Source organism: Pantherophis guttatus, chromosome 4 (assembly GCF_059756535.1).
Source record: "Pantherophis guttatus breed Tessera chromosome 4, ASM5975653v1, whole genome shotgun sequence".
In the NCBI taxonomy this organism is placed as follows: domain Eukaryota; kingdom Metazoa; phylum Chordata; class Lepidosauria; order Squamata; family Colubridae; genus Pantherophis; species Pantherophis guttatus.
The window spans coordinates 61,363,786-61,389,054 of NC_142066.1; the positions used below are offsets into that span (position 1 = coordinate 61,363,786).

At 37.3% G+C, this 25,269-nt stretch overlaps 2 protein-coding genes across 2 annotated transcripts; one reads left to right on the forward strand and one right to left on the reverse strand.

Annotated features, from left to right (window-relative positions):
- The first annotated feature begins 4,036 nt into the window (after positions 1-4,036).
- Positions 4,037-8,541, forward strand: LOC117664847 (glucose-6-phosphatase catalytic subunit 1-like). Its single transcript, XM_034416213.3, has 5 exons — positions 4,037-4,330; positions 5,685-5,794; positions 5,895-6,000; positions 7,744-7,859; positions 7,956-8,541. The coding sequence occupies exons 1-5, from the start codon at positions 4,113-4,115 to the stop codon at positions 8,465-8,467; spliced, it is 1,062 nt and encodes a 353-aa protein (XP_034272104.1). The 5' UTR covers positions 4,037-4,112; the 3' UTR covers positions 8,468-8,541.
- Positions 8,542-10,097: 1,556 nt separating this feature from the next.
- Positions 10,098-20,648, reverse strand: AARSD1 (alanyl-tRNA synthetase domain containing 1). The gene is made up of 12 exons (XM_087894004.1): positions 20,378-20,648; positions 19,174-19,299; positions 18,379-18,538; positions 18,210-18,267; positions 14,512-14,668; positions 14,324-14,440; positions 14,047-14,177; positions 13,575-13,641; positions 12,964-13,055; positions 12,416-12,470; positions 10,684-10,778; positions 10,098-10,521 (listed from the first exon to the last, which is right to left on the reverse strand). Exons 1-12 carry the CDS (start codon positions 20,414-20,416, stop codon positions 10,401-10,403), a joined length of 1,218 nt encoding a protein of 405 aa, XP_087750130.1. The 5' UTR covers positions 20,417-20,648; the 3' UTR covers positions 10,098-10,400.
- Positions 20,649-25,269: the final 4,621 nt, after the last annotated feature.

The following is a 25,269-nucleotide window of genomic DNA, read 5'->3' on the forward strand; positions in this document are numbered from 1 at the left end:
ATAGCCCTAATTATCATCCCCTTTATTCAGGGTGATAATTAGGACTATCATATCTAATGCTCCATTTCTCAAAGGGATTAAAGGATCATAAAAAGAAAAAAATGTAAAAGTATGCAAATTAATACATTTCATTCTTGGGTGTTTAATTCCTGGAGTCAATGTCTTGGACAAGACTGCTTGGCTTCAAGATGTATATGAGCCATGATAGTGATTTTCAGACTATATTCGGTTGAAATTAGTCTGTGAACTAACTGTAGTTAAAGTAACAGGCTTGAGAACAGAAGACCATGAGTTCTAATCCCACTTTAGGCACAAAACCAGCTGAGTGACCTTAGAACAGGCATTCCATTTTCTCTCTCCACTGACGCATCAAACAAGGAAAATCGCAAAATGTATCCCGTTGTTGCACAATATTTTACTTGTGAAGAAGGACTGTGTGTGGAAATTTTAGACTTTTATGAGGATTCTTTTGAAGATTCTACATCAATAAAAAATCAGCTATGTCGAGTTCTTAGTGATAACGAATTGGAAATAAATGATGTTTCAGCTTACTCAGCAGATAATAGAGTGAAAAATCTGTTTACCAAAAATTATTGCTGGAAAATGACAATATTGCAGCTGCTCATTGCAATAATCACATTTTACACAACAGTGCAAAAAATGCATTAAAGCAGTTATCTTTTGATATCGAAAATGTAGTGCTGAAGGTTTTTGCCGAATTTTCGAATTCTGCAAAGAAACGAGAAGAGTTGAAATCATTTTTTGAGTTTTGCGAGTAAGAATTCCATGAAGTTTTGCGCCATGTTTCAACACGTTGGTTAAGTTTGTTTAAAGCAGTCGAAAGACTTCTTTTAAACTGGACACCTCTAAAATCGTATTTTATTTCTCTTGGATCTGATGAGTGCCATAAGGTTATCTGGAACCTTATTCCGGATCAGGAAAATGAACTCACAAAGGACGATGAACCAACAATTTCAGAATTGTATTTATATTTCACGCACTTCTTCATGTCAATAATGCAAGACACCCTACTGAAGCTGGAAAGCAAGAAAATTCTTGCATGTAATCTTCACATTATCATGTGTAAGCTGCATGATTCTTTGCAAAAAAAAATACGATGAGCAGTTTTTTGGAATGAAAATTTTATTTGCCTTACGTAAAAAACATTTGCCTGAGAATGCCATGCAAAAGGTCAAGAAAGAAGCCATCAACGTGTATCAAAGAACCATTGCGTACCTAGAAAAGTGGTATAATTTAACCGATTCAGTATATGAGATGCTAAGTTGTTTCAATCTAATTGATCACAATAATCCTCCAACTTTAGAAGAAATAATGAACATCTGGTTATTATCACCATGGCGAGAAGAACTTCCACCCAACACTCTCTTCAATGAAATTTCTGCCTTAGAAGAAGTTTATGTTCATCTGCAGGGCGATTCATCCCTTGATAAGTGGACGTACTTTTTCAAGAAAGAGCCAGCTCCAAGTTTACTGAAACTGTTCCAGTATTGTGCATCAATTCCGGTATCAAATGCAAACGTTGAATGAATTTTCAGCGTCATGGGAAATTTGTGGACTGACGAACATAACCGACTGCTTGTACCATCAGTTCGAAGTGAACTTTGTATATTTTTTAATATTTCTCAACATTGTACTGAAATTAAAGAATTATTCCTTAAACACAAAGAATTGATCAAAGCTGCGCAGTCAAATAAAAAATACACACGACAGCAAAGTAAAATGTAATTTAATATTTTACATATTATTATAATATATTTGATGTTTTGAATTTTAAGTAAAGTTTTGAAGTGATTATTTTAATACATGTTAAAATGTTTGTAAAAAAATATATAATTTAATTGTAAATGTTTTTTAAATTTTTTTACTACTTAACACCCCCCCTCCCCCCGCTTGTCCGCTATTTTTTGGAAGCAGACCTGGCAACCCTATTGCTTATAGACGACTTCTTCAGAGTCATAATGTAACCTGGACATCTCCATAGGTCCAATCTTTTGCTGTATAAGGAGAAAGGTTGAGACTCACACAATACCAAAGTGATTGGATTAGAATACAAGCAGTGGGACAGTGGCCCATTGTACTTGGGCAATAAATAAATTTGAATGGTGCAGAGATCACATGGCAACTTGATCTTCCAACATTTGCTTTTGATCCTTATCCACCAATCCCATCTCTGTTTTCTGATGTGGCTACTAAACATAGGCTTCCAGGACAAATAGATGAGGCAATTTGTCCTTTAATAGGGTTGTCTGCTCCTTTCTATCTTTTTTGATACTGTAGCTAGTGGTGAAATTTCCATTACTGGGTATTTACTTTTTTTAACTAAAAAACAAAGAGAATAAAATTTAGGGGATTAAAAATAAATTTACAACTCCATTTTTAAGTGACTCTTAATGAACTTCATCTCCTCACATTAATAAATTATTTAGCCTAACATTTTCATACTTGGCAACTCTTAAGATGTGTGGGCTTCAACTCCCAAAATTCCATAGCAAGTTGCCAAGTTTGAAAAACACTGACCTAACCTTCCTGTCCAGTTGACTTTAGGATTGTCATTGAGAGGCTGAAACTGATCATGCAAGTACTGTAAACAAGGCCAAACTGGCTGCTTACAGAGATATTCTTGAAGCCTTTTCTTCTTTGCAATTAAGCAATGGTGAAAATACATTAGACTCTGGGACATTTATGTCCTATGATAAAATTTTCTTTCAGCTCTATTTCTCAAGCAAGTTCTCCCTAGCACCAAATTATAAACCACACAAAAGTGGCTAGGGCACTTTTTAAAGTACAGAACATCCTAATAATATTTGGAAGTGTCTCAGATATGCCATAATTTATCTGAGATTGTCCAGATTTTGTACTCCAGTCTGAGTATCCCTACTATATTAGTATACAAAAATGTCCAAAACCTGCACATACCAAAACCAGAATACATTTAAATGGCTAAATCTGTTTATTTAAGAGTGCTGCCAAAATTTGATGGCCATTGGTATGGAAAATAACATCTATTTTCTAGTATTTCTTCTCAAACTATTGCATGAGGAAGACTGGGATAACCATAACACTTCACTTTTTCAGCCTTACACAAATAGTCTAGAAGGCACATGCTATAATTTCTGGAAAAAGTCACCCACCACAGCAGGTTGTTTCTCTCCAAAGGCAAGCCTCAAGCAAGATTGGAATGAATCTAAAGCCTGACTACTGTGTTTTTTTAAAGTTACTTCACATTGCTCAAGGTCTTGATTGAAATTGGGGTCTTGGCTGATTTCTTTTTGTAATTCTATTCCATAGTTGTTATTTGGAAATCTGCTATGTAGTCCTAAAGTCCAAAATGCTGAGTTCATTTTGGTTGTATATCATCATCCCCTACCCTTTTATTTCCTCTGAGAGGCTGATCTCTTTATCTGCTTATAAATAAATTGCTTTAGCCCAGAATTTAGAAAATAATGTCTTAGAGCTTGTTGATTGTGCTGCTGCATATATTTCTGGTGGATAGTTCTCTGACCTCAGGTATGCCAGACTAAGTATGCCTTTGAGTCTTGATTGGTTAATTAATTAATTACCTGGAAAGTTTACTTATCAACCTTCAATTTCCCAGTTTTTAGTTTGTATCTAAAATGTATGCATCAATGTGTTATGCACTCATTCCATAATGGTTGAAGTAAGCAGAATATTTTTCCTCCCAGTGTTATAATAGTTGCATCATCTACTGAGACATGATTACATTTAGATGTTCCTACCTTTTTCCAAAGGTGCATTAGAATTGTAGTTTGACCAACAAGTGTTGGTCAACACTGTTTAACACTTCTGTTAAACAGAATCTAACCTCCATTCAGAATTTGGTGGGAAAAGGCAATAATACTTGAAACACTTTCAAGCATGTAGGGCAGATATGCTCCCTGAAACAGAAGATATTGACTCTTGCACACAAATACACCTTGCTTCATTCTGCAGCTTCTGTCAATATTTTTTGGACAGGAGAGGTGGTTAAAGATCAAAGATCAGAGGGCTTGGATATTAAAAAGGCCCAGCAATTGCTGGGGAAACTAGGAAGAACCAAAGTGGGAGAAGATAATCTCTGCTGAAGTTGCACCATGGATCTTATGCACAGTACAGGAATCCAGGCCACCAGCTACCTCCAAGAGAATTTCATGGACTTTCAGGATTGGTTTCTCTTCATCTCAACAGTAGCTGATCTCAGAACAACTTTCTTCTTCTTCTTTCCCTTCTGGTTCCAACTAAAGGAAGCAGTGGGAATCCGACTCATCTGGGTAGCTGTCATCGGCGATTGGTTCAACCTTGTTTTCAAGTGGTGAGCATGAATGAAAATCCCTGATCACCATATCTGGGGTCAGGGTGACTTCTCCTCTCATTCTTCCAGCACAAAGACCAAAGAGTCTTTTATAACCCTTCCTTGTTGCAAGTTTGTTGATCTGGTGCTTAACTCAAAACAATTCTGCTTATATATTCCAGATTTTGACTCTTTTTTGAAAGGCTAGCACAAATTGTAATTTATAAATTGTATGTAATGCTAAAGACTGTTGGCTGCGAAGCAAGAAAGAACTAAGGAGAGGGAAGTGACTGGGAAGAAGAAAACATTCGCACTATGTTTTCCTCCAAATAAGCATTTATCATTTCCAAGTTATATTTCATGTAGGCCCCCTCAGAGAGTTGAATTTGGGATACTTAAGGAAAAGGGAAGATTGCTTGAGGATTGCCATTATTCTCTTATCTCTCTCTTCAGAAATTAACCAGTTCTGTTTATTTGCTTTAAATAGTCTGAGCATCCATTTCTTCCATGGATTTTTATTCTCCAACTATCATAAACTGGGATTTGGGTATTATGAGGAAAGCTATGGGCAATTTTGTCTCCGTATTATGGAAGAGGCTACAATTGCAATTTTATATACATTTATTTGAGAATAAGTTCTACTGAATTTAGGCAGCTTTTTAAATAGATACTATGCTCTACTAAATGTCCAGAATGTGTTCTCAGGTTCCAATCTAATTTAATTGGGAATCAATTTTACTAAATATAAGGCATCTTGCCTTCTGAATAGGCAAGTGTAATATTGTATCTTAAAAAAAATCATTGGCATTTTTAGATTTTACAATTTTGTTAATTCATGATTTCTAGAGTTTGATCTTTATCACAGAAGTCATACTGACAAGTACTCTAACTTGTACGTTATAACATGCATTCATCGTTTTGTTGAAAAAAAATTAGATTGATTTTGCTGAATGAAGAAAAACAATAAAAGATTGAATGTTGAAATTTTATTTTAAAATTGTATGGTTAATTTTCTATTAAAATAATCCTCAATGAGCTTGCAAAAATTAAAATTAAAATTCAGAAAACAGTGGCAAGAATAATAAATCTTTCTGAGTCAAATACTTTTGGCTTATAATTTTCATAATTCTCAGTGCTGGGAAGTATGGGAGCACAGTTGAGGAAGGCTGCCCAAGTCTATCCCTACTTGAAAGGCTTTTAATTCTAGAACTCCCATCTTGCAGGTAAATCTGAAATTAGAGACTTGAAATCTTTTTAAAAAAAATATACAGATAAATTCTCTGGTAGTCCCGGAATTGTTAAATGTTATCTTATGCATGCTATGGCTTTGTCCTCTACTGGGATCAAAATTACTTTTAAATTTCCTTCCTTCTAGGATCCTCTTTGGAGAAAGGCCCTACTGGTGGGTTCACGAGACAGATTTCTATGGCAATTTAACACCCCCGGTAATCCGCCAGTTTCCCATTACCTGTGAAACTGGCCCAGGTGAGGTTGCAAGTGTTGTACCCCCTACTTTCCCAGTATCTTCCTTAAGCCATTGCAGCTGCAGCCTTCCTTTCACTGATTCCTTTGTATGTATCTTCAGGTAGTCCTTCTGGTCATGCCATGGGGTCTTCTGGGGTCTATTATGTCATGGTGACAGCATTGCTATCACAACTACAGCCACAGAAGCAAAACACCTTGAGAGGCAGGTAAGGTCTGCATGCCTGCTGTACAGATGGCAGCTGAAACTTTATGTTTAGACACGGACATAACTGAGAGAGATCCTCTTTTGCGCTTCTGTTCTGGATATATCTTCCCATTCCCATTCCCATTTCCCTCTAAGGAGAGGATATTGATATAAGACTATGGAAGAAAAACCATACCTAAACAGTATCTCAATCCACTATCTCATTTTCAGATGGTTGTTTTTGTTTTATGGCAATGGCTGCCACAATTAACACATTAAGAAGTATTATCTATATGCAACATGAAAGAAACTATGTTCTTATACAACAGTTTCAAAGTTGACTTCTAAATCATAAAATCAAGACTAAGATTAAAAATTGAAGCATTATAGAGGTAGTGCTTGATTTATGTCCACAACTGAATCCAAACTTTCTATTGCTCAGTGAGATATTTGTTAAGTGAATTTTGCCCCTTTTGTGACCTTTCTTGCCACAGTTGTTCAGTGAATTACTGCAGTTGTTAAGTTAATGACTTGAGTTTTAAGTGAATCTGGCTTCCCCATTGACTTTGCTTGTCAAAAGATTGCAAAAGTTGACCACAGGATTCCAGGACACTGCAGCTATCAATACGAACCAGTCACCAATTTTGATGACATGACCATGGGGCTTCTGAAACAGTCATGTGAGAAACATTCATAAATCATTTTTTTCAGTGTCATAATTTTGAATGGTCACTAAAAGAACTGTGGTAAGTGGAGGACTACCTGTATTTGTGGAAAATTGAATTTTGTGGTGTTTCAGTGTCAGTGTCAGTCTTCCTGTTTTTGTTCATTTGTTGATTTTGGGAACCTCTGGAAACGTTTGGCAAATGTGTGCACTGGAACATAATTATGAAAACATCTGACTGATTGTTTCAGGGAAACATCCATTTGTGAGGAAATGCCATGCAAAAGGAGATAACGAAATGTATTTTTTGACTGCCAAACTAAATTAATTAATCCTAAAGTGAAAACACAGCAGGCATCTTGTTGGTTTAACACAGATAGAGAAATATAGATGTCCATAGGATAGTAAAAAAAAAAAAAAAGTCAGAATGAGAGCAACAGTGGAATAAATAAAGTTCTGCCAGGTTTGTATGTATGTGTGTATGCATGTGTGCAGAACATATAAAAATCAGACATAACTTTGATTTCACTATCATGTCTACTATCTTGACTCTCTTAAAATCACATTTTACACTATGGCACCCCTGTAGTCTCAAAGCTACAGGTGGTTCCAAAAACAGGACAGCAGAAATTGCCTACAGATATTACTTGTCCCCTACCCCTTGCAGAGCAGAGAGATTAGAGAAGAGATTTAAAGAGAGTAAGCAGTATGTGCCTGCTTACTTCCTTGTAATCCCTTCCTGTCCAATCTCTCTGTGCTGAAAGTGAAGGGAAAAAAACCCAGATCAGCACAGGAAAACACATACTGATTCTAATGGCAATTGCATGACTGAGGGACAGTATGAAGGTCATAAATACAGACATTGGTGGTGAAGTTATGTTTTCAGTATTTTTACAACATTGAACAGTCACCAAACAAAGCAGTTGGTAAGTGAGGACTATCTTCATTTAACTAATTCACTGTAAAATTAGCTAAATGAAATTTTATTTCCTGTTCTGGCACAACATTCAAAGGACAGATTGGCCTTTAGCCAAAGATGTCCCTCTTTGGTGCAATTAAAAACTCCTGCTTTTGCTGATCTTCCCATCTTCCTCATTCCAGATGGCTGCATCATCTTCTTTGGACAGGATTCTGGACTATACAAGTCTGTGTCTGCCTGTCCCGAGTGTTCATTGCTGCACACTTCCCACATCAAGTGATTGCAGGTGTTATTTCAGGTAAGCTATTCCTAGTCCTGAATAAATAAAAGAATAAAATCCTATATGTAAATATCAGAGAATGCCAACTCAATCAATGATTGACTTATTCCACAGGAATACTGGTGGCTGTGATTTTTGAACAGGTCCATTCCATCCACACTGCCAGCTTCACACGATACGTTGGAACTATTGGCTTCCTCTTTGGTTTTGCCCTAGGCTTCTACCTGCTGCTCAAGATGCTGGGTGTAGATCTCTTATGGACACTCGAGAAGGCCCACAAGTGGTGTGAACGGCCTGAATGGGTCCATATTGACACAACCCCTTTTGCCAGTCTGTTACGCAATCTGGGCATTTTGTTTGGTCTGGGATTTGGACTCAGCTCCCCAATGTATGCAGAAATGTGCAAAGGGAAGCCAAAACAAGGGCTGATCTTCCACTTCAGTTGCATCTTTTTTTCATTGTTAGTCCTGCACCTGTTTGATTCCTTTGAACTACCTGCTGACCAGGAGATCCTCTTTTACACCCTCTCATTCTGTAAGTGCGCTTGTGCCCATATCTGTGCCGTGGCCCTGATCCCATACAGCATTTTCTGCCTCCTTCAGCCGACAGACAAGAAAGATTTATAAGGAAAAAATGTCCTGCAATTTAGCTACTTTGGACATGTATCTTCAACTCTGAAGACTAAAGGTTTATAAACTAAGATATGTTGTTGTCTGTTTTGTAGATGACTAAACAGAGCCTTAATCCCTTCCATACACGGATGAATATAGCTGCCTTCAGACAGAAATGATTTGATATTGTGGCTGGATGGACAGGGAGCAAAAGCAAAGATATATTTTAGCCAGAAAAGAAACTGGAGTGGTATCTGGGATGTCTCTTAGAAAAGCTTCTGATGAATTCCAACCAGAATAGATGACTAATTTGCCTACTAGTTTGCAACAAAGCCAGAAACAGTTACAATCACTTGTAATAGTAGGCTAGAATTATTTGCTGCATTTGCATTGTCTGCTTCCCTTGCCCGTCCCAGGCATTCTAGTTCCTTTTCCATATTGATCACAGATTTCCAAACACCCCCCCCCCCTTTCATGTGAATGTTTGTGCATTTATCTCCAACCAATGTCAGGCACAAATCTTGCTTTTCATCATTTTCTTATCACTTTGGACCATATTTAATCCTAGATGAGAAACGATGGATGAAAACTAATCAAGGAGAGAAGCAACCTAGAACTGGGAAATTTCCTAACAATGAGAGCAATAAACCACTGGAAAAGCTTTCCTCCAAAAGCCTTGAGTGCTCCATCACTGGAGGTTTTTAAACAGAATGGACAGCCATTTGTCTGAAATGGTATAGGCCAGGGTCTCCTGCTTGAGCAGGGAGTTGGACTAGAAGACTTCCAGAGATCCTTCCAACTCTATTATTCTATGTTCTAATCAATTTACTGTCCATTCTGATGTTGTAATGGAGGCTTTTTCTTCTACTTGTAATCATATGCTTGGTACAGCCTAAGCAGAACCATAAATCATCAGGCTGATTCAGGATTAAATTTATATACCATTTTTAAACACCTAAATAGTTTGGGCACTTTCTCAGACTCACATTTCTGTGCCTGATTTTCAGAAAGTGATTCATAATCCTATCATGGTACTTCTTCCACAAAGTCATGTACTAAACACTTGTACATAAGCAGGTGAACTATACAGAACCAGGCTGCTATATAAAAAAAGCTTATGCACTTCCCTCTCATTAATATTATGTTGCCTGGTAGTGCAGTGGTTAGAATGCAGTATTGCAGGCTAACTCTGCTTACAGCCAGGAGTTTGATCTCAATGGGCTCAATACTGATTCAGCCTTCCATCATTCCGAAGTCGATAAAATGAGGACCCAGATTGTTGGGGGCAAGATGATGATCCTGAGATATAACAGGGATTTAAAACTATCTTTCCAATTTGGTGCTTTCCAGACGTGTTAGGAATACAAATTCCAAAAAGTACAGCCAACTGGGCCATGCTGAGAACTCTAAGTATACCAGTCGTCATATATTCAGAGGCGGCCAGATTAGGCAAGACTGAGCAAAAAATTATGCCAGTTAAACTCCTTTCCAAATGGTTCAGCAGAAGACAATTTGGGGAAGACAAGATACACTATTAGAAACAAATATATCAGCAAACATCTGTAGTGCTTAATTTGTGATACTGAAGCATCACAAATGTTATGGAACATATATCATAACACATCTCTGAAAAATGCAATTCTTCTCTATACCAAAAAAAAATGGTTTATGATGTTTCTTTCTACAGCCATACAACAAAGTTTCCAGACATGCTTGTTTTACATACCACACCTCTCTTACATATTTTATCTCTTTCATTTCTAGTAATATCCCTCTTTGCAGTATTAGACCACTGATAATTCTTTTCTGCTGATACTGGCACGCTCAAAAAACACAGAAAGAGAAATTATTGTATTATTAAATAGTCCTTGAGGAACAATTATGGCTGAATCTTTTGCTTCTTCCCTAATTGCACTATTGTCCAGATGCCCAGTCATTATTCCGAGTTCTATTTGCTGGTGAATGCCTGAAGAAGGGCCTCTACTTCTGATCGTTGGCTCATCTTTGTAGCTTTGCCCTGATAGCGCCCATGTTTCCCTGCTCCTTTTCCTTCCAGTAGTTCAGCAACTCTTGTGGGAAGAACAACAAAGAGGTGAATCAATATGTTCAGTTAGATTAGATTTCCCTTACTCATCAGTCGGTCAACTGACAAAACAACAGACTAGAGCTCCATTCTCAATGGTCGCCAAATTAATAGCTTGATTGTACTTCAACTGTTTTGAATAACTCACCTGGGACCCAATTTCTCCACTGCTTCTGGAGGTCCTGCCAGCAAAAACAGCCCAGCTGCTTTTTCATCTCCCACAGATAAGAAAAGAAGAGTTTCCTGTTGAAATGATAGTGTTTAAGATCTAATGCTGCTAAACAAATTCTTTACAAGTTGCTCATTGCTCAAGGGTCCCACTGTACAGGAATATTTAAATCAGGATTTAAATTTCTGGTAGTAAGTCAAATACATTAGCAGGCTCCCTGCAAGATTTATGTTTTACTAGTTTAATTCTTAACAGCCATTTCAAGGTCTTCAGAGAAACTGTGCTTTGCAATTACAACTTTATTTTGTTAAGATAAGATCAGTATGATTTGATTCTCATTTTTTTAAAAAAAAACTGCGAATCAGTGGAGGACTAATATCTATTTCCGTGTCATATACTTTTTTTTTAATCAAAGTACTAGAGCACTAGTTGGTAAATAAAGTCTGTTCATACTTATAGAAGGACCAAGTACAACTTTAGTATTTGAATCAAGCTTCAGACACACAAAGAACTGATCAGCAAGCTAGCAAAGTTTCTCACCCTCTTGAATGTTAACTATTAAGTCTGAAGTTAGTGAGATACTTTCTTCATCTCTTTTGCTTCCACATCTTTATTTGGTAGAATCTCAAGGATAAGAATACCAGAGAATACTTAATTTGGGATACTTCTATGTTTAAATCTGATCATTATTCCATTTTAAACCTTAAGCTATAATTTCTATAATCAGTTACCTCAATTTTGCACTGATTTGAAACCATGTTCTAAAGCCCATAGCAAAGATGTCAAATGCCTATTAGACTATTTATAATAAGAAAAATTATATATAGATGGTCCTTACTTAATTATGCGTCCTCGACATGACCAAACTTGAGACCATTTCTATCATAAATCAGTGAAGTCATAAATGTGACTGGACCCAATTTTATGATCGACCAGTTTTACTGCAATTATTAAACAAATCACAAGATCGTAAACAAATCCAGCTTCCCCAATTGACAATTCTTACTGGAAACCATTCAAAAAAGTCACAAAACAGTCATTTGATACAAAACACTGCCACTGGTTGTAAATGCATATTGGTTGCCAGGCATCCAAATTGTGACCATGTGGCTGTGTGGGTGGTGATGCAACAGTCGTTAAGTGCAAGAACAGATCATAAATCACTTTTCCTGAGTTCATTGTTTCTTTCAACCATTGTTTAAAAATGGTCATTAAGTCAAGAACTACCGTAACTAGGATTGTCAATTCCATCACTAAGGGACATGGTCACAAAGTGTGATCATGCATAGGCTTATAATAGCAGTTGCAGCGGTTCCAGTTGTGGTTGTTCGACAAATCCCATGCTGTTACAGTGTCCCCCAGTTACATGATTTCAATTTACAACCACCTGCCATCTTTCCCATCTATTTTGTTTGTTGGAAGCCAGCTGTGAAGGTCGCAAATGGAGAGCACATGACCACAGGATATTGCAACCCTCATCATTGTGAACTGGTTATGAAATGCCCGAATTGCCATTACCTGACAATGGGGAACACTACAACAGCGACACATTATCAGGCACAGTCATAAATCTTCTTGTTTGGTACTGTTATATTTCAAATGATCATGGAACAAATGTATCAGAAACAGGAACCTCCTTTAAATTTAAAATAGGAAATCTTCAACAAATAAATATCTGTTTTAAAAATTAGAGAAACAAGAAAAGACTCACCCCAGAGCCAATTTCATTTGCAATTATATTCATGAACTCAGAGTCACCATCTTTCCTGTAGAGAGGAGAAAGATATTCCATGATCCCCTAAGAAAAATAGAAAAATTCTTTCCTATTTTAAATTTTTTTTATAAGAAATAAGTCCAAAGTTCCACTCTCATACCCCTCTCTGTAACAGATCTATTGGACACACAAAGAGTGCCTGGATTGGTTTGATAATTTAACCTGTATTAACTTCAGTCTTTTGGAGATTTAAAATATAACACACTTTTGCTTGATGGAGCTTTAAAGGATTTATTATTAAAGTAAAAATAGAGTTCTCAAGATACTAAAATATTCTTGTTGACAAAATTAAATATCATTTCATGTTTGTGGGTGTATGGGAGATGAGGGCAACTTCAATTATCTTGAATTTCCCCTTATTTAAGACATTTGTTGGTTCCACCATACTAATATTGTCAGACTGGTGTTGACTCTTAGCAAACTTATAAATAGATTTTTCTCATGCTGGTCTGCCAAGCTTAAACATGAGGAGTCTTTTCCCTCACCTGTGTAAGACAAATACTGGCTGTTGAGCTGTGGTGTTTTTGAAGTTCTGCACTGTAAGAACAGCTAAATCTCTTAGCAAATTCACATTATTCTGAAAAAAGAAGTACATCATGGATGCGTTACACTCAATCAATTGCTACACTTAGCAAAGATTAACTGACTGAGGAAATGACTGAGCAGGGAAATTCCTAGCAAGGTAAAGAAGGACAAGGATGCAATAAATGTTACTGAGCTTCTCCATGATCAAGCTGTAGTCTACCCATCTGGATACTAAATCACATGTAATTTTGTGCTGAGAGAACAGACCTTGGATAGTCCTGAAAGGCAAGTAGGTATAATCTGCCTGCAACTGGTTCTCAATCTCATCTTTCTAGAGGCTGGACAACATCCTTCCAGAACTATCCTGAAAATTGCAGTCATAGTCACTATCATTCCTAACCAACTCACTTCCTCAAACCTGGTTTCCATATTCCATTACTAAAGATGCTTTTCTGTAAACTGCTTACCAATGTCTTATTTTAACATAAAGTTGATGATGTATCTTGCTGTGGTTCCTGTAAAGCCAGGCTGGGAACTTTCCATGACAGAAATTGAAGTGACAAAAACCTACCTTCTGAAGCAGCTTCAGAGAGCTCTGCAGCCTTTTCACAGCTTCTACATGTTCTTCGGGACCATTCCTAAAATACAAAGGCAACCACAGGATTCAGGAAATACTATATAGTATCTTACTGAGAGTAAGCTTTGAGGAGAAATGTGAGTGGAGCAACTTGTATTAATAGGGGATGCAGAACTGATTGTAATAGGAATTGCTGTATGATTTAGGAACATTTTTTTTTCAGCTTAGGACCAATTGTTCAGAGGCTTACATTATTTATCATGAACTTTAAATATACTTAAATAAAGTATTTGTTCCTTAAGTAAATAATTAACCTGCGTGTCACTGATTCTGGATTTGAGAAAAATCTCAAAGCTTTTCCTTCTACTGCTTAAGTGGAATTCTCAGGCCAATAAGTCTGAAATAGTTTCTCTGTGACTGGGTATAGAGGGGCCCATTTGTGATATACAGAAAATGGAATACTTGCTTAAGCAGTGATGTCATGGCCTTTTCAGTGGCATGGCTTCGATCCAGACTTTTCAGCACCCGATTACCAGCCAGAAAAATTAAGTTGGTTTTGTTCTTTTTCCCCTTTTCTGTACCCAAGAGCTTAATGACCTTTCGTACAAACAAACATTGAGTCAGATTAAAAGATTTCTACAAACACAAAGAGGCTATTTTTGTTCTATAGGACAGCCTGACATGCACATCTGCATGCAATTGAATGCAATTCAATTTATAAAACTTTGCATGTGGAGCCTCACCTGCAGGTCACTGAGATTGGAGACATGTGTTCCACAACACATATTGGCATCAATACCTTCAATGCTTATTATCCGAACTGGCCCAGTATGATCATCTGGCAAGCCACGGCTCCTTACCTGTAATACAATATCTAGTTAGAGAAGAATACAAAGTAGTTTCTTTTTACACTACTGCAGCCCAAACTTACCATCTCAACTTCAGGATCACCCACAGCAAACTCTCGTACTATCACAGGGACTCGAGCTCGAATTTTTTCATTCACACTCTGTTCAAGCGCTGTCACCTGATCTACTGTCATTGACGAGGTGTTTAGCTCAATAGTACTTCGCTGACGGCCCAGCTCCCTACAATGGGCAGAGAAAAGCAATATAATATATCCTCCTTATTTGTTAGCGAGAAAACATAGATCCACAAAGCGTCTTCTTGGCCATTCCATTAGGGTGGCATTAGGGTGGAATGAAATGGAGGTAGAGAATTACATAGCTTATTAATCCTTGGGCAAATATGAACTGTGGTAAAATCAGTTTTTAATCTCATTCACTAGTTTACCATTCTATATCATTCATTCATTCATTTATTCATGGAATTTCTAGGCTCTCCAATTCCGGAACAACTCTCTGAAGCTTTTCAATAAAAAAAGATAAAAATAATATCGAATTGAATGAACAGTAGCCTGAAGGGAACAAACCCAAAAACATTCATGAATGATATAGAAAGGTCCAAAGATACATTGACCCAAGGCTCAGGAAAACAGCTGGTTTTTTAAGGTTCATGGACAGAGGGGATTGTACAAATACCAATATCTGTAGGCTGCAGGATGCTATTCCAGAAGACAGGGGCAACAATAGAGAAGGCTGGTTTCTTGAGTACTGTTTGATGACTCTTTAATGGCACTGCTTGATTGACCAAAAACAAGTCAAGTGTTGGATCAAAAGAGACAGGCAGACACTATAGCTAACAGTCCCTCAAATAACTACCCTCTACACTAGGGGTCACCAACTTTTTGGACCTCAGGGACCACTAAATTCATAATTTTAAATCCTGCGGACCACTAATATGATTTTTTTTAAAAAAGATAAATAGTATTTAGTGCAATATAAAAAAATGCAAATAATTTTTCTGCGGACCACCAAAATTTTCTCATGGACCTTACTGGTTATCAGTGCAACTTAAGGAATGCAATTGTTACAAGGGCATAGCAACATTTGCCTAGCACTGGAATAGCTGCCACTTCTGTATAGACTTTAAGGGCAGGCCCAAATACAGCACACTGCAAAGTCCACTTGCAAGATGACCAAAGCATATATAATTATAAGGAGGGCCTCCTGAGCCTTGTAGAAGTACAATTGCACAAGACAAATCTTCACAAAGCCCTTCCTGACCAGAGGTGCCATTTGCTATTCCAGCAGGACTTGAGATTCCAAGAAAACTCCCAGACTGCTCCAGTCTGAATGGGGCACTGCAATCACATTTAGAACCAGAGGTAAGAGATCTAGTGAACTGGGTAGTCCAAGAACCCACATCTTGATCTTGCTAAGGTGAAACCCCCATCCAGATTCCCATAGCCTCCAGGCATTAAAACAAGACTTTGACAGCATTGCTTGGATAGCTGGAGTCAAGATGTACTAAGCCATCATTATTAACCTCTCTCGGTGGCCTCATATAAATATTAAACAAAAAGGATGACAGTGTCAAACCCTATGGCATCCTGTACATCAGGAGCTTCAGACTTGACCTCTCAACTCCCATCAATATTGAGTGGACCTGGTCATGGGGAAATTAGAAGAACCACCATAGGACAATGTCTTTTACCCCCATTTCTTGCAGCCAGTCTAGAAGAATACCATGATCAACAATATCAAAAGCCACTGAGAAATCCCAGAGGGCCAGAATGGTTGAACCATTCTTGTCCACGCTTCACCATAGATCCATGATGGTGAACCTACAGCACGTGTGCCAGAGATGGCACACAGAGTCCTCTCTGCTGGCACATGCGCCATTGCCCCAGGTCAGATCTCCTTGGCATTTTTTTCATGAGCTTCTGTTTCCCTGCAAATGACGAAACAGAAGCTCACGAAAGAAAAAGATCTTGCTGTGCTGCCGGTGTTAGGATGCCTTGCCTCCCACCGGCCAGCTGGTCTTTGGGTCTCTGCTGTGCATGCACACATGCACCTTTCAGTTTGGACATGCGTGTGCACACAGTTTGGGTACTCGGTGTCTAAAAGGTTCACCATGACTGTCCTAGAACCATCAGTTTCAGTGATTCTATTGCCAATCTGGCAATAGACTCAAGCAGCTCAGGCAGCATAACAGAAAGACCAGCATAGCAGCAAACTCAGTTTGCGCCTCAGAATACAACATCACTCACAAGGATTCACTTCTGTTTACATGCAGTTCAGAGCTCTGAAAGCCATCAAGGCTTCCCAAATAATAACTGCCTTCCTAATTCCACCAACTGATGGATACCAAACACAAACCAAGTGAGTACACCTCTGGGAGGAAAACCACTTGGGTCCACCAATTCTGTTATACAGATATGCATATATGTATACAAGACATGTATTTGTCTTGGAAGCAGACAAACTGCTCTACTATTGTTTCTTAACAATAATCATATCCCCTATAATCCTGAAGATAATATTCTGTCATCAAAATTAATAACAGTGATATATCTATCTTCTATTAATCGTCTAGCTTGGTGGGTATCACTAGATTCATACCTTGTCAGACTTTCCAATTTGATTATGGTGCATAGTTACATATTCTTTTTTAAAAGAGCCTTGGTAGTACAGGGGTTTAAGACACCCTGTTATTAAGCTGGTTATTAAGACCAGCTGCCTGCAATTACTGCAGGGTTTGAATCTCGCCAAGGCTCAAGGTTGACTCAGCCTTCCATCCTTTCTAAGGTAGGTAAATTGAGGACCCAGTTGTGGGGGCAATAAGCTGACTTTGTATAAATATACAAAAGGATGAAGGCTATTGCTGAGCACATTGTAAGCCGCCCTGAGTCTTCGGCGAAGGGCGGCATATAAATCAAATTAAAAAAAAAAAAAAAAGGATTCTGATTTAAGATGAAAGCAAAATATTCTTTATTAATCACAATATTTAATAACCATTAGATTTGTGGTTGTATTTTTACATCAGGTAGAAAAAAAGAATTTTTTCAACCTTTTCTTTAAAAATTACTTGCATTTTTAAGACAGAAAATGATGAAATTCTGTTCTTCCCAATGGCTTTAAGAAACATTGAAAGTATATTTTTGTAGCTGGCAGGAGGTGGAGAGGGAGGTTTGTTTTTTGCTTTGTGTGTAATTTTAAAAGAAGAAAACATAATTCATTAACTAGAAATAGCTAAAGTAACATCACATGCAAGCATGTAATTTTACAAAATTCCTTAACAGGTTACATGTACAAAAATCAGGGGAAAATCTAAAACAGCAAGCCAAAAGTTGTGTCCATGAGATCTCCAATTTATAATCAGTCTGAAGACAGACATGGCAGACTGACATCAATTTATATATTTGGGGAAAAGTCTGCTGAATCCAAATTACCTAACTCATTGGGGTGAATAAAATCTTCAAAACTTAAAAACCTATTTTCGGGTAATAGAATCTTACATTCAGAATGTGCTCTGTCAGTCATTTCATCAAAGAAAGGTAATTGTCCTAAAATAAAATATCGTCAACTGTGGATACTTATTTTGTAATAAACCATATGGTTATCTGTTCTTTTTACAAAACATTTTGTTAATAACGATCCTACAGGCTTTAAGTCTGTCAGCATTACCTGAAAGAGTTACATTTCTACAGATTTTGCAACTTATCTCTGCTCTAGTTTTAGAATCCACAAGCAAGAAAGACAAGGAGCAAAGTTGCATCCCGCTTACCATGATGTTGTCTTGTATCCAAACATCAGATCTGCAAGTGCTGTGATGAGATGTTGTCCTGAAACAGATAATTATTCATCAGCTATTCAAACCTTTTCTATTGGGTTTCTTTAAGTATTCTATATTATATCACCCAAACTGATGGATATCAGATGCATCAATTCTTCACCTGAATGCTGTTGCATATGGTCAAACCTCCGGTCCCAGTCCAGCACCAGTTGTACCTTAGTTCCTGGGTCAAGTGGTGTCTGGATAAAGTGTAAAGCATCTGGACCTTGTCGGATGACTCTGAGAACAGGGATATCATTAATAAATCCCCGGTCATCAGGCTGGAATGAAGAAATTTAAAGTTACAATCCCAGCTTCTGAGGGAAAAAAAACATCCTCAACAAAATGTATAAAAGAGACAAACTTAATTCACTAAAACTTTATTTGTGGGTAGGCTCTAGGAAAAAAAGTAACTAATAAATGCTATCCTTTCCACAGATATTCCAAAATAAATGTTATTAATACAAGAGCAACAATGAATGACTGCACAAATAAAGGCATTGCTCAATTATTTTTATAATTGATATAATTATTTTTATAATTTTACAATTGAGCAATTTTACTTTTATAAGTAAAAATTTCAATTATTATGAATCTCATACCAAAGGTTTTTAGGAAGAATTACAGTCACTACAGAATTTTCAAACTACCATATATAACACAATGTATACAATCCAAGCCTATCTTTTTATGTTAAAACTGTTTTCCATGGAACTTATTCCTGAATTACCTCATTAAATATTTAAATACAAAAACATATATAAAAGTAAAAAGAAAATCATGTATTCCTAACAAGTATATTGACCATTTAAATTTTGGTTTTAAAAACATAAAGTTAGACTTAATATCAAGCAACATACTATGAAATATACAATCATTTACAACTCTAAAATACTTTGAGAACAATTATTAGTACCTGCCCTCCACCCTCTGGGAAAAGAATAGTGTCTTCCAGGATGACATGGAAACCTTGCAAAATGTTCTTTCTATTAATTTCTGTAGATAATTTTGCTGAGCAGCAGGAGACCACCTGGGTGGTAAACTTAAGAGAAAAAGGAAGGGATCTTTAGTTTTGGTGGAGGTAACTAACACATAGAAAGTTGAGATTAAAGAAGTGAATCATGTGAAAGCCAAGAGTGATGAACAATGAGAAAAACTATGTTTTTAACAAAAACCTTCTTCTCTGTAAATTCCTGGGAAGAACTGCATGCATTTTGTTACAATTATTACATTCAGCAAATGATGCAACTTTTATCCCAAACTTCTATTTTAATATTTCTGTACATTTTAATTCCATACCATGTATATACCAGCTTCATAACCCACAGTAAATCCATTTTATTATACATATACTTTTTAAAACGTCCAATTTCACTTCCAGTTGTCTTCTAAAATGCTTCACAGATTAGAAATCTCTTAAAATGAGACCAAATACTATAGATGTGGCCTCTTGAGAGGCACTTTCCTATAATTAGTGTGTCATAACTCTGCTCATAAACAAGTTATTCTTGGGCAAAGGGCAGTTAAACCTCACTCTTCCCTTTTGCTTTCCTGGGCTTTCCTTTCCTACTGACATACAATGTATAATCAATTGATTTTTATATCAGCATATTGTATTATGCAAGTAATTAAATATATTCTGCAATACATTACATTGTCCTATTAGCATTAGTTCCTCGAGAGTAAGCTATAATAAGGAATGGCAACAATTGCTTGAGAAAGAAACCAGGCCTACAGGAACCATCTGCTATATATAGAACATTATTCTATATTCATAAAACAAAAATATGAAAAAAGAACAATGGGCTGTCCTGGGCTCAATAAGCCCTGTAGATTTCTAAAATTCCGCATCTGTTGGATACAGAAAAATCTAATGGGAGGAGGAACCCTGCAACTGTTCGTCTCAATTTGTGCTAGCAAAAGGGGTGTGATTAGGCGCAGTCTTTCCAATTCTGAATAAAGCCGCTTGTCTCCAGTTTTGGAGACAGGAAAGATTACAGCAAGAATCCTTTTCCAGTGCAAACGGACGAAGAGCAAAACTGCAAACGCTCATCCGCCCCGAATACCGGCAATGAGCCTGGCAGCCATCAGAGCCACCACTCCCACGCCTCTTTCCGCACCTGCTGAACCCAGCTATCCCGCTGGCACATAAACGCCATGCAGTCACTGAAGTCAGCCAACCAGGGGACACGAACGATCGGCGTCTTTTTTGCTCTCTGTCTCTCTCTCTCTCTCTCTCTCTCTCAAACAGCTTTAAGATTTGTGGACTTATACTAGCATAGCTGGCTGGAGAATTCTGGGAGTTGAAGTCCACAAATCTTAAAGTTGAAGACCTCCGCTCTACAACAACGGACATGCGCGACTGGCGGCCTAAGGCAGGCAGCGAGGGACATAATAGCTAACGTTTTTCAAAGCTTTGCTATGTGGGGAGGGCGTGGCCAACGGTGGCCAATGAGCTGCTTGTGTTTCGTGACCTAAGTATTAACTTTAAAGACCGCGCAGCCGGGACGGGAGCAAGGTGGCAGGTCGAGCTCGGTGAAAATGTTCACGAGGCTATATCCTCTCATTGCGGGGGGAGGGGGGGGAGGAATGGCGGAATGAAACATCTTTGCTGCTATTAAACAAAATAATAGTCTAAAGAAACTTTAGAGGTCTTCTATTCATCGCCCTGCTCAAGCAGGAGATTCTATACTATTTCAGACAAATGGCTGTCTAAGACAGTCTCTTTTAAAAACTTCCCCTCGCACATATGTGCTAGTTGTTCCCAACTCTAGAGGGCGGTGCTCATCTCCGTTTCAAAGCCGAAGAGCCAGCGTTGTCCAAAGACTTCTTCATGGTCATGTGCTTACTTCCCTCCATGTGGATATAGTTCCATTAAGAATTACTGTGGGTGTGTGGTTTGTCAGCCAATTATGAATCCATCTAGTAGTGATGCTGTCTATCCCACATTTTTCTAGCTTACGAAGAAGTAGATTGTGGTCTGCTTTGTCAAATGCCTTAGTGCATCCTATGTTGATTTCGCTGTCATATCCATTATTGTTGTTTAGTTATAGTTATTGTAGTTGCCCACTCCAAAAATTCTGAGTGGCTTACAACATCAAATATACATAATTTAAAATCATTAATGTAAAGTGTAACAGCCTAGACAAAAACAGCAGTAACAATTCATGATTTAGAACGATCTGGAACTGAACACACTCAAAACCGTAGAAATGGTGGTAGACTTTAGAAGAAACCCTTCCATACTTCCACCTCTTACAATACTAAACAACACAGTATCAACAGACCTTCAAATTTCTAGGTTCTACCATATCGCAAGATCTAAAATGGACAGCTAACATCAAAAACGTCATCAAAAAAGCACAACAAAGAATGTTCTTTCTGTGCCAACTCAGAAAGCTCAAACTGTCCAAGGAGCTGCTGATACAGTTCTACATTTCTACAATTCTACAGTTCTACAATTATTGAGTCTGTCATCTGCACCTCTATAACTGTCTGGTTTGGTTCTACAACCCAGCAAGACAGACACAGACTTCAGAGGATAATTAGAACTGCAGAAAAAACAATTGCTACCTGCCTTCCATTGAGGACCTGTATACTGCACAAGTTAAAAAGAGGGCTGTGAAAATATTTACAAACCCCTCACATCCTGGACATAAACTGTTTCAACTCCTACCCTCAAAACAACTCTATAAAGCACTGCACATGAGAACAACTAGACACAAAAACAGTTTTTTCCTGAACTCTATCTCTCTGCTAAACAAATAATTCCCTCAACACTCAAACTATTTACTAAGTCTGCACTACTATTAATCTTCTCATCATTCCCATCACCCATCTCCTTCCACTTATGACTGTACAACTGTAACTTTGTTGCTTGTATCCTTAAGATTTATATTGATATTGTTTCCCGATTGCTTATTTATACCCTATGTACCTTATGATTCTTGATGAACGTATCTTTTCTTTTATGTACACTGAGAGCATATGCATCAAGACAAATTCCTTATGTGTCCAATCACACTTGGCCAATAAAAAATTCTATTCTATTCTATTCTATTCTATTCTATTCTATTCTATTCTATTCTATTCTATTCTATTCTATTCTATTCTATTATTTTATTCTATTCTATTCTTGCTTGTTCTTTCGTTCTTGTGAAAACATAGAGATCTCGCTTCACAAGCTTCCAGCCTTGGGATTAAGCAGTACTTTTAGATTGGGAAAGCCCCTTGTTGAGGATGTTATCAGAGACCGATTTTGTATATCATGTAAAAAGAGATTGCTAATAGAAATCACAATTGATTACACTTATATAGCAGGATAACATAATGTATAGCCCTGGGACTGGAGATATCAGAATGTACTAAATGACAGCAAAGATTAGAATTTTATCAATATATTTGTTGTGTCAAGTGATCTGGATTTTTTGCAGCCCAGATCCATTAGCCCAATAGTTTATGGTTCCTATAGCATTTAGCTTAATATTGTAATCAGGAGAGTTAGGCGGCATATAAATTGAATAAATTTGTATAGATCAGTGTTTATCAGCACCCAGTTTTAAGATGTGTTGACTTCTACTCAAGAGAATGCTGGCTGGGGAATTCTGGAAATAGTAGTCCATCCTAAAATTGCTAAATTCTCCTAAAGTTGAGAAACCTTTGTATAGGCCATGGGTATCAAACTCGATCACATGACGTATTGTGACGTATCGTGACATTTTTTGCCTTTGCAGAGCTGGGTGGACGTGGCCTACACATAACGCATGCAGCCCATGGGCCACCAGTTTGACACCCCTGGAATAGAGAAAGAATTAAAAGCATGGAGAAACCATAGTTGAGGATTAGATCTCCATTTTAGTTCCCATTTTTAAGACGAGAGAGTTGTTCCTGCTGGCCTCCATATTTGTAGCCCAGATCTGATAATCCTAGTAAATGATTCTGCTATAAAATCACAAAAGGTTTAGGACTGTCACCAAGAAGCATGCTAAAGGAAAGATAAATATGCTCCCCAATTAAGCTAAAACAAGGGACCCATATAATTTTCTGCTAGGGAAATGGGTCACTAAAATAGTGTTGTTGTTGTTGTTATTTACTTTATTCATTAAACATGAAACTTAGTCAACTGAACATTTAAAAATGTATCACAAATATTATTAACTGGCACTGATGGTTGATACGGGTTGCTGCCAGCATCCTAGGAATTGACCAAGTATTTTCTTAAAATATACGATGTTCCAAATAGCGCAGTTAGTTCTGCTGGTGTTATTGCAGGAAACTGCAATGATGTACTGTATAAAATTCTTGGACATGGTGCCAAGTGTCCTGGTGACAATGGGTATCACTATCACATTTCATCCATAATCGGGTACTTTCGATGGCCAGGTCGCAATATTTTGTGATTTTTTTCTAGTTCTTTTTCTTTGACTCCAGCGTCTCCTGGCACAGCGATATCAATTAATTGTACGCTTTTGATGACTGTGATATTTGGCGTGTTGTGTTCTAAATGATGATCCATCTGTATTTGAAAGTTCCACAAGATCTTGACCTTCTCATTTTCAACAACTTTTTCCACTTTATGTTCCCATGACTTTTTGGATACAAGTAAGTCGTATTTTTTACATAATGCCCAGTGGACTAGTTTAGCAACTCAGTCATGTCTAGCTTTGTAATCAGTTTGCGCGATTTTGCTGCACTTACATATTAAATGTGACAGTTTCAACTTTGTCATTGTAAAGTCGACAGTTTGGATTGTTGGTGGTTTTGCTAAAAGTCCTTTTCCTTTTTTATTGCCTAATTCAGTCTATTTATGTTAATTGATATTAACTTTATTTCTTCTTCCATGATTTTACTTATAAATGGATTTTGCTGTTCTGGTCACTCTTATCTTTCTTGCTTCTTTTGGCTTTGCTCCTTCTCTTATTGCTATTTCCTCCCAATCTCTTGCATCTTCTTTTTGTTGTATTTCTCTTTCTCCAATGGGTTCTTCTGTCCTCTTTCCTCTCTCATTCTCTCTTCCTCTTGTGGTCTCAAATACTGATCATAAAATAGCTCAGCCTTCTCTATTGAATCTAGTCTATGTCTTTGCTCCTGCCAAGTCACCAATATTCCCTCTGGTATCAGCCATCTAAAGTTTACTCCCTTTTTAATTAAAATACCTAGTTCAGACCTTCCAACTTCTCTCAACTATTTTTTTTCCTTCAATTTGTGCATCACCTGGTATTGCAAAACCAATGAACCAGACTTTTTTCTTTTCCACAATAGTGATGTCAGGCGTGTTGTGGGCCAGATGTCTGTTTGGATTTGAAAGTCCCACAAGATCCTGACCTGTTTATTTTCAAGAACTTTGTCAATGTGGTGTTCCCAGTAATTTTTGCTGCATTTGAACCCAACTTCTGGCAAAGCTTCCAATGTATGATTTTGGCAACTCGATTATGATGTTGTAGATATGCATTCAGTTGTTGTTGTTAATCTTCAATTTGATTCACAATCTGCGATTAATAAAAACTTAACAATTCAAGTCCCACCCAAGGACCTAAGAGCTGTTAAGATAGCATTTGAGTATACAGGCAGTTCCTAATTGTTTATTATTGTTGTTCTTATTGTTGTTTGTTGTTGTTACTATTAATAATAAACTTCCATTGAATTCACAGTCTGGGACTGGTAAAAACTTAACAGTTCAAGTCCTAACCAAGGTCCTAAGAACTGTTAAGGTTGTTGTTGTTGTTGTTGTTGTTATTCATCTTATTCAATAGCTGAGTATTTCCAGATGGTTGCCAAGCATGACTGAATTTCAAAAATCAAGTAAGGATGGCTACTCAGTGAAATAGAAGGGGCAACACACAGGTATAAATGTCTCCTTGAAAGTAAAATTAGCTAAAGCTGAAGCTTCTTTTTGCTTATTATCACAATTTTTTTAAGCGTTTCTTTGTATTTATCCAGATTACAAAGACTGCTACCTGAGTCTCATTTCTTTCTACACTTAATAGGAATGGATTACAGCAAGTCTGCTAGG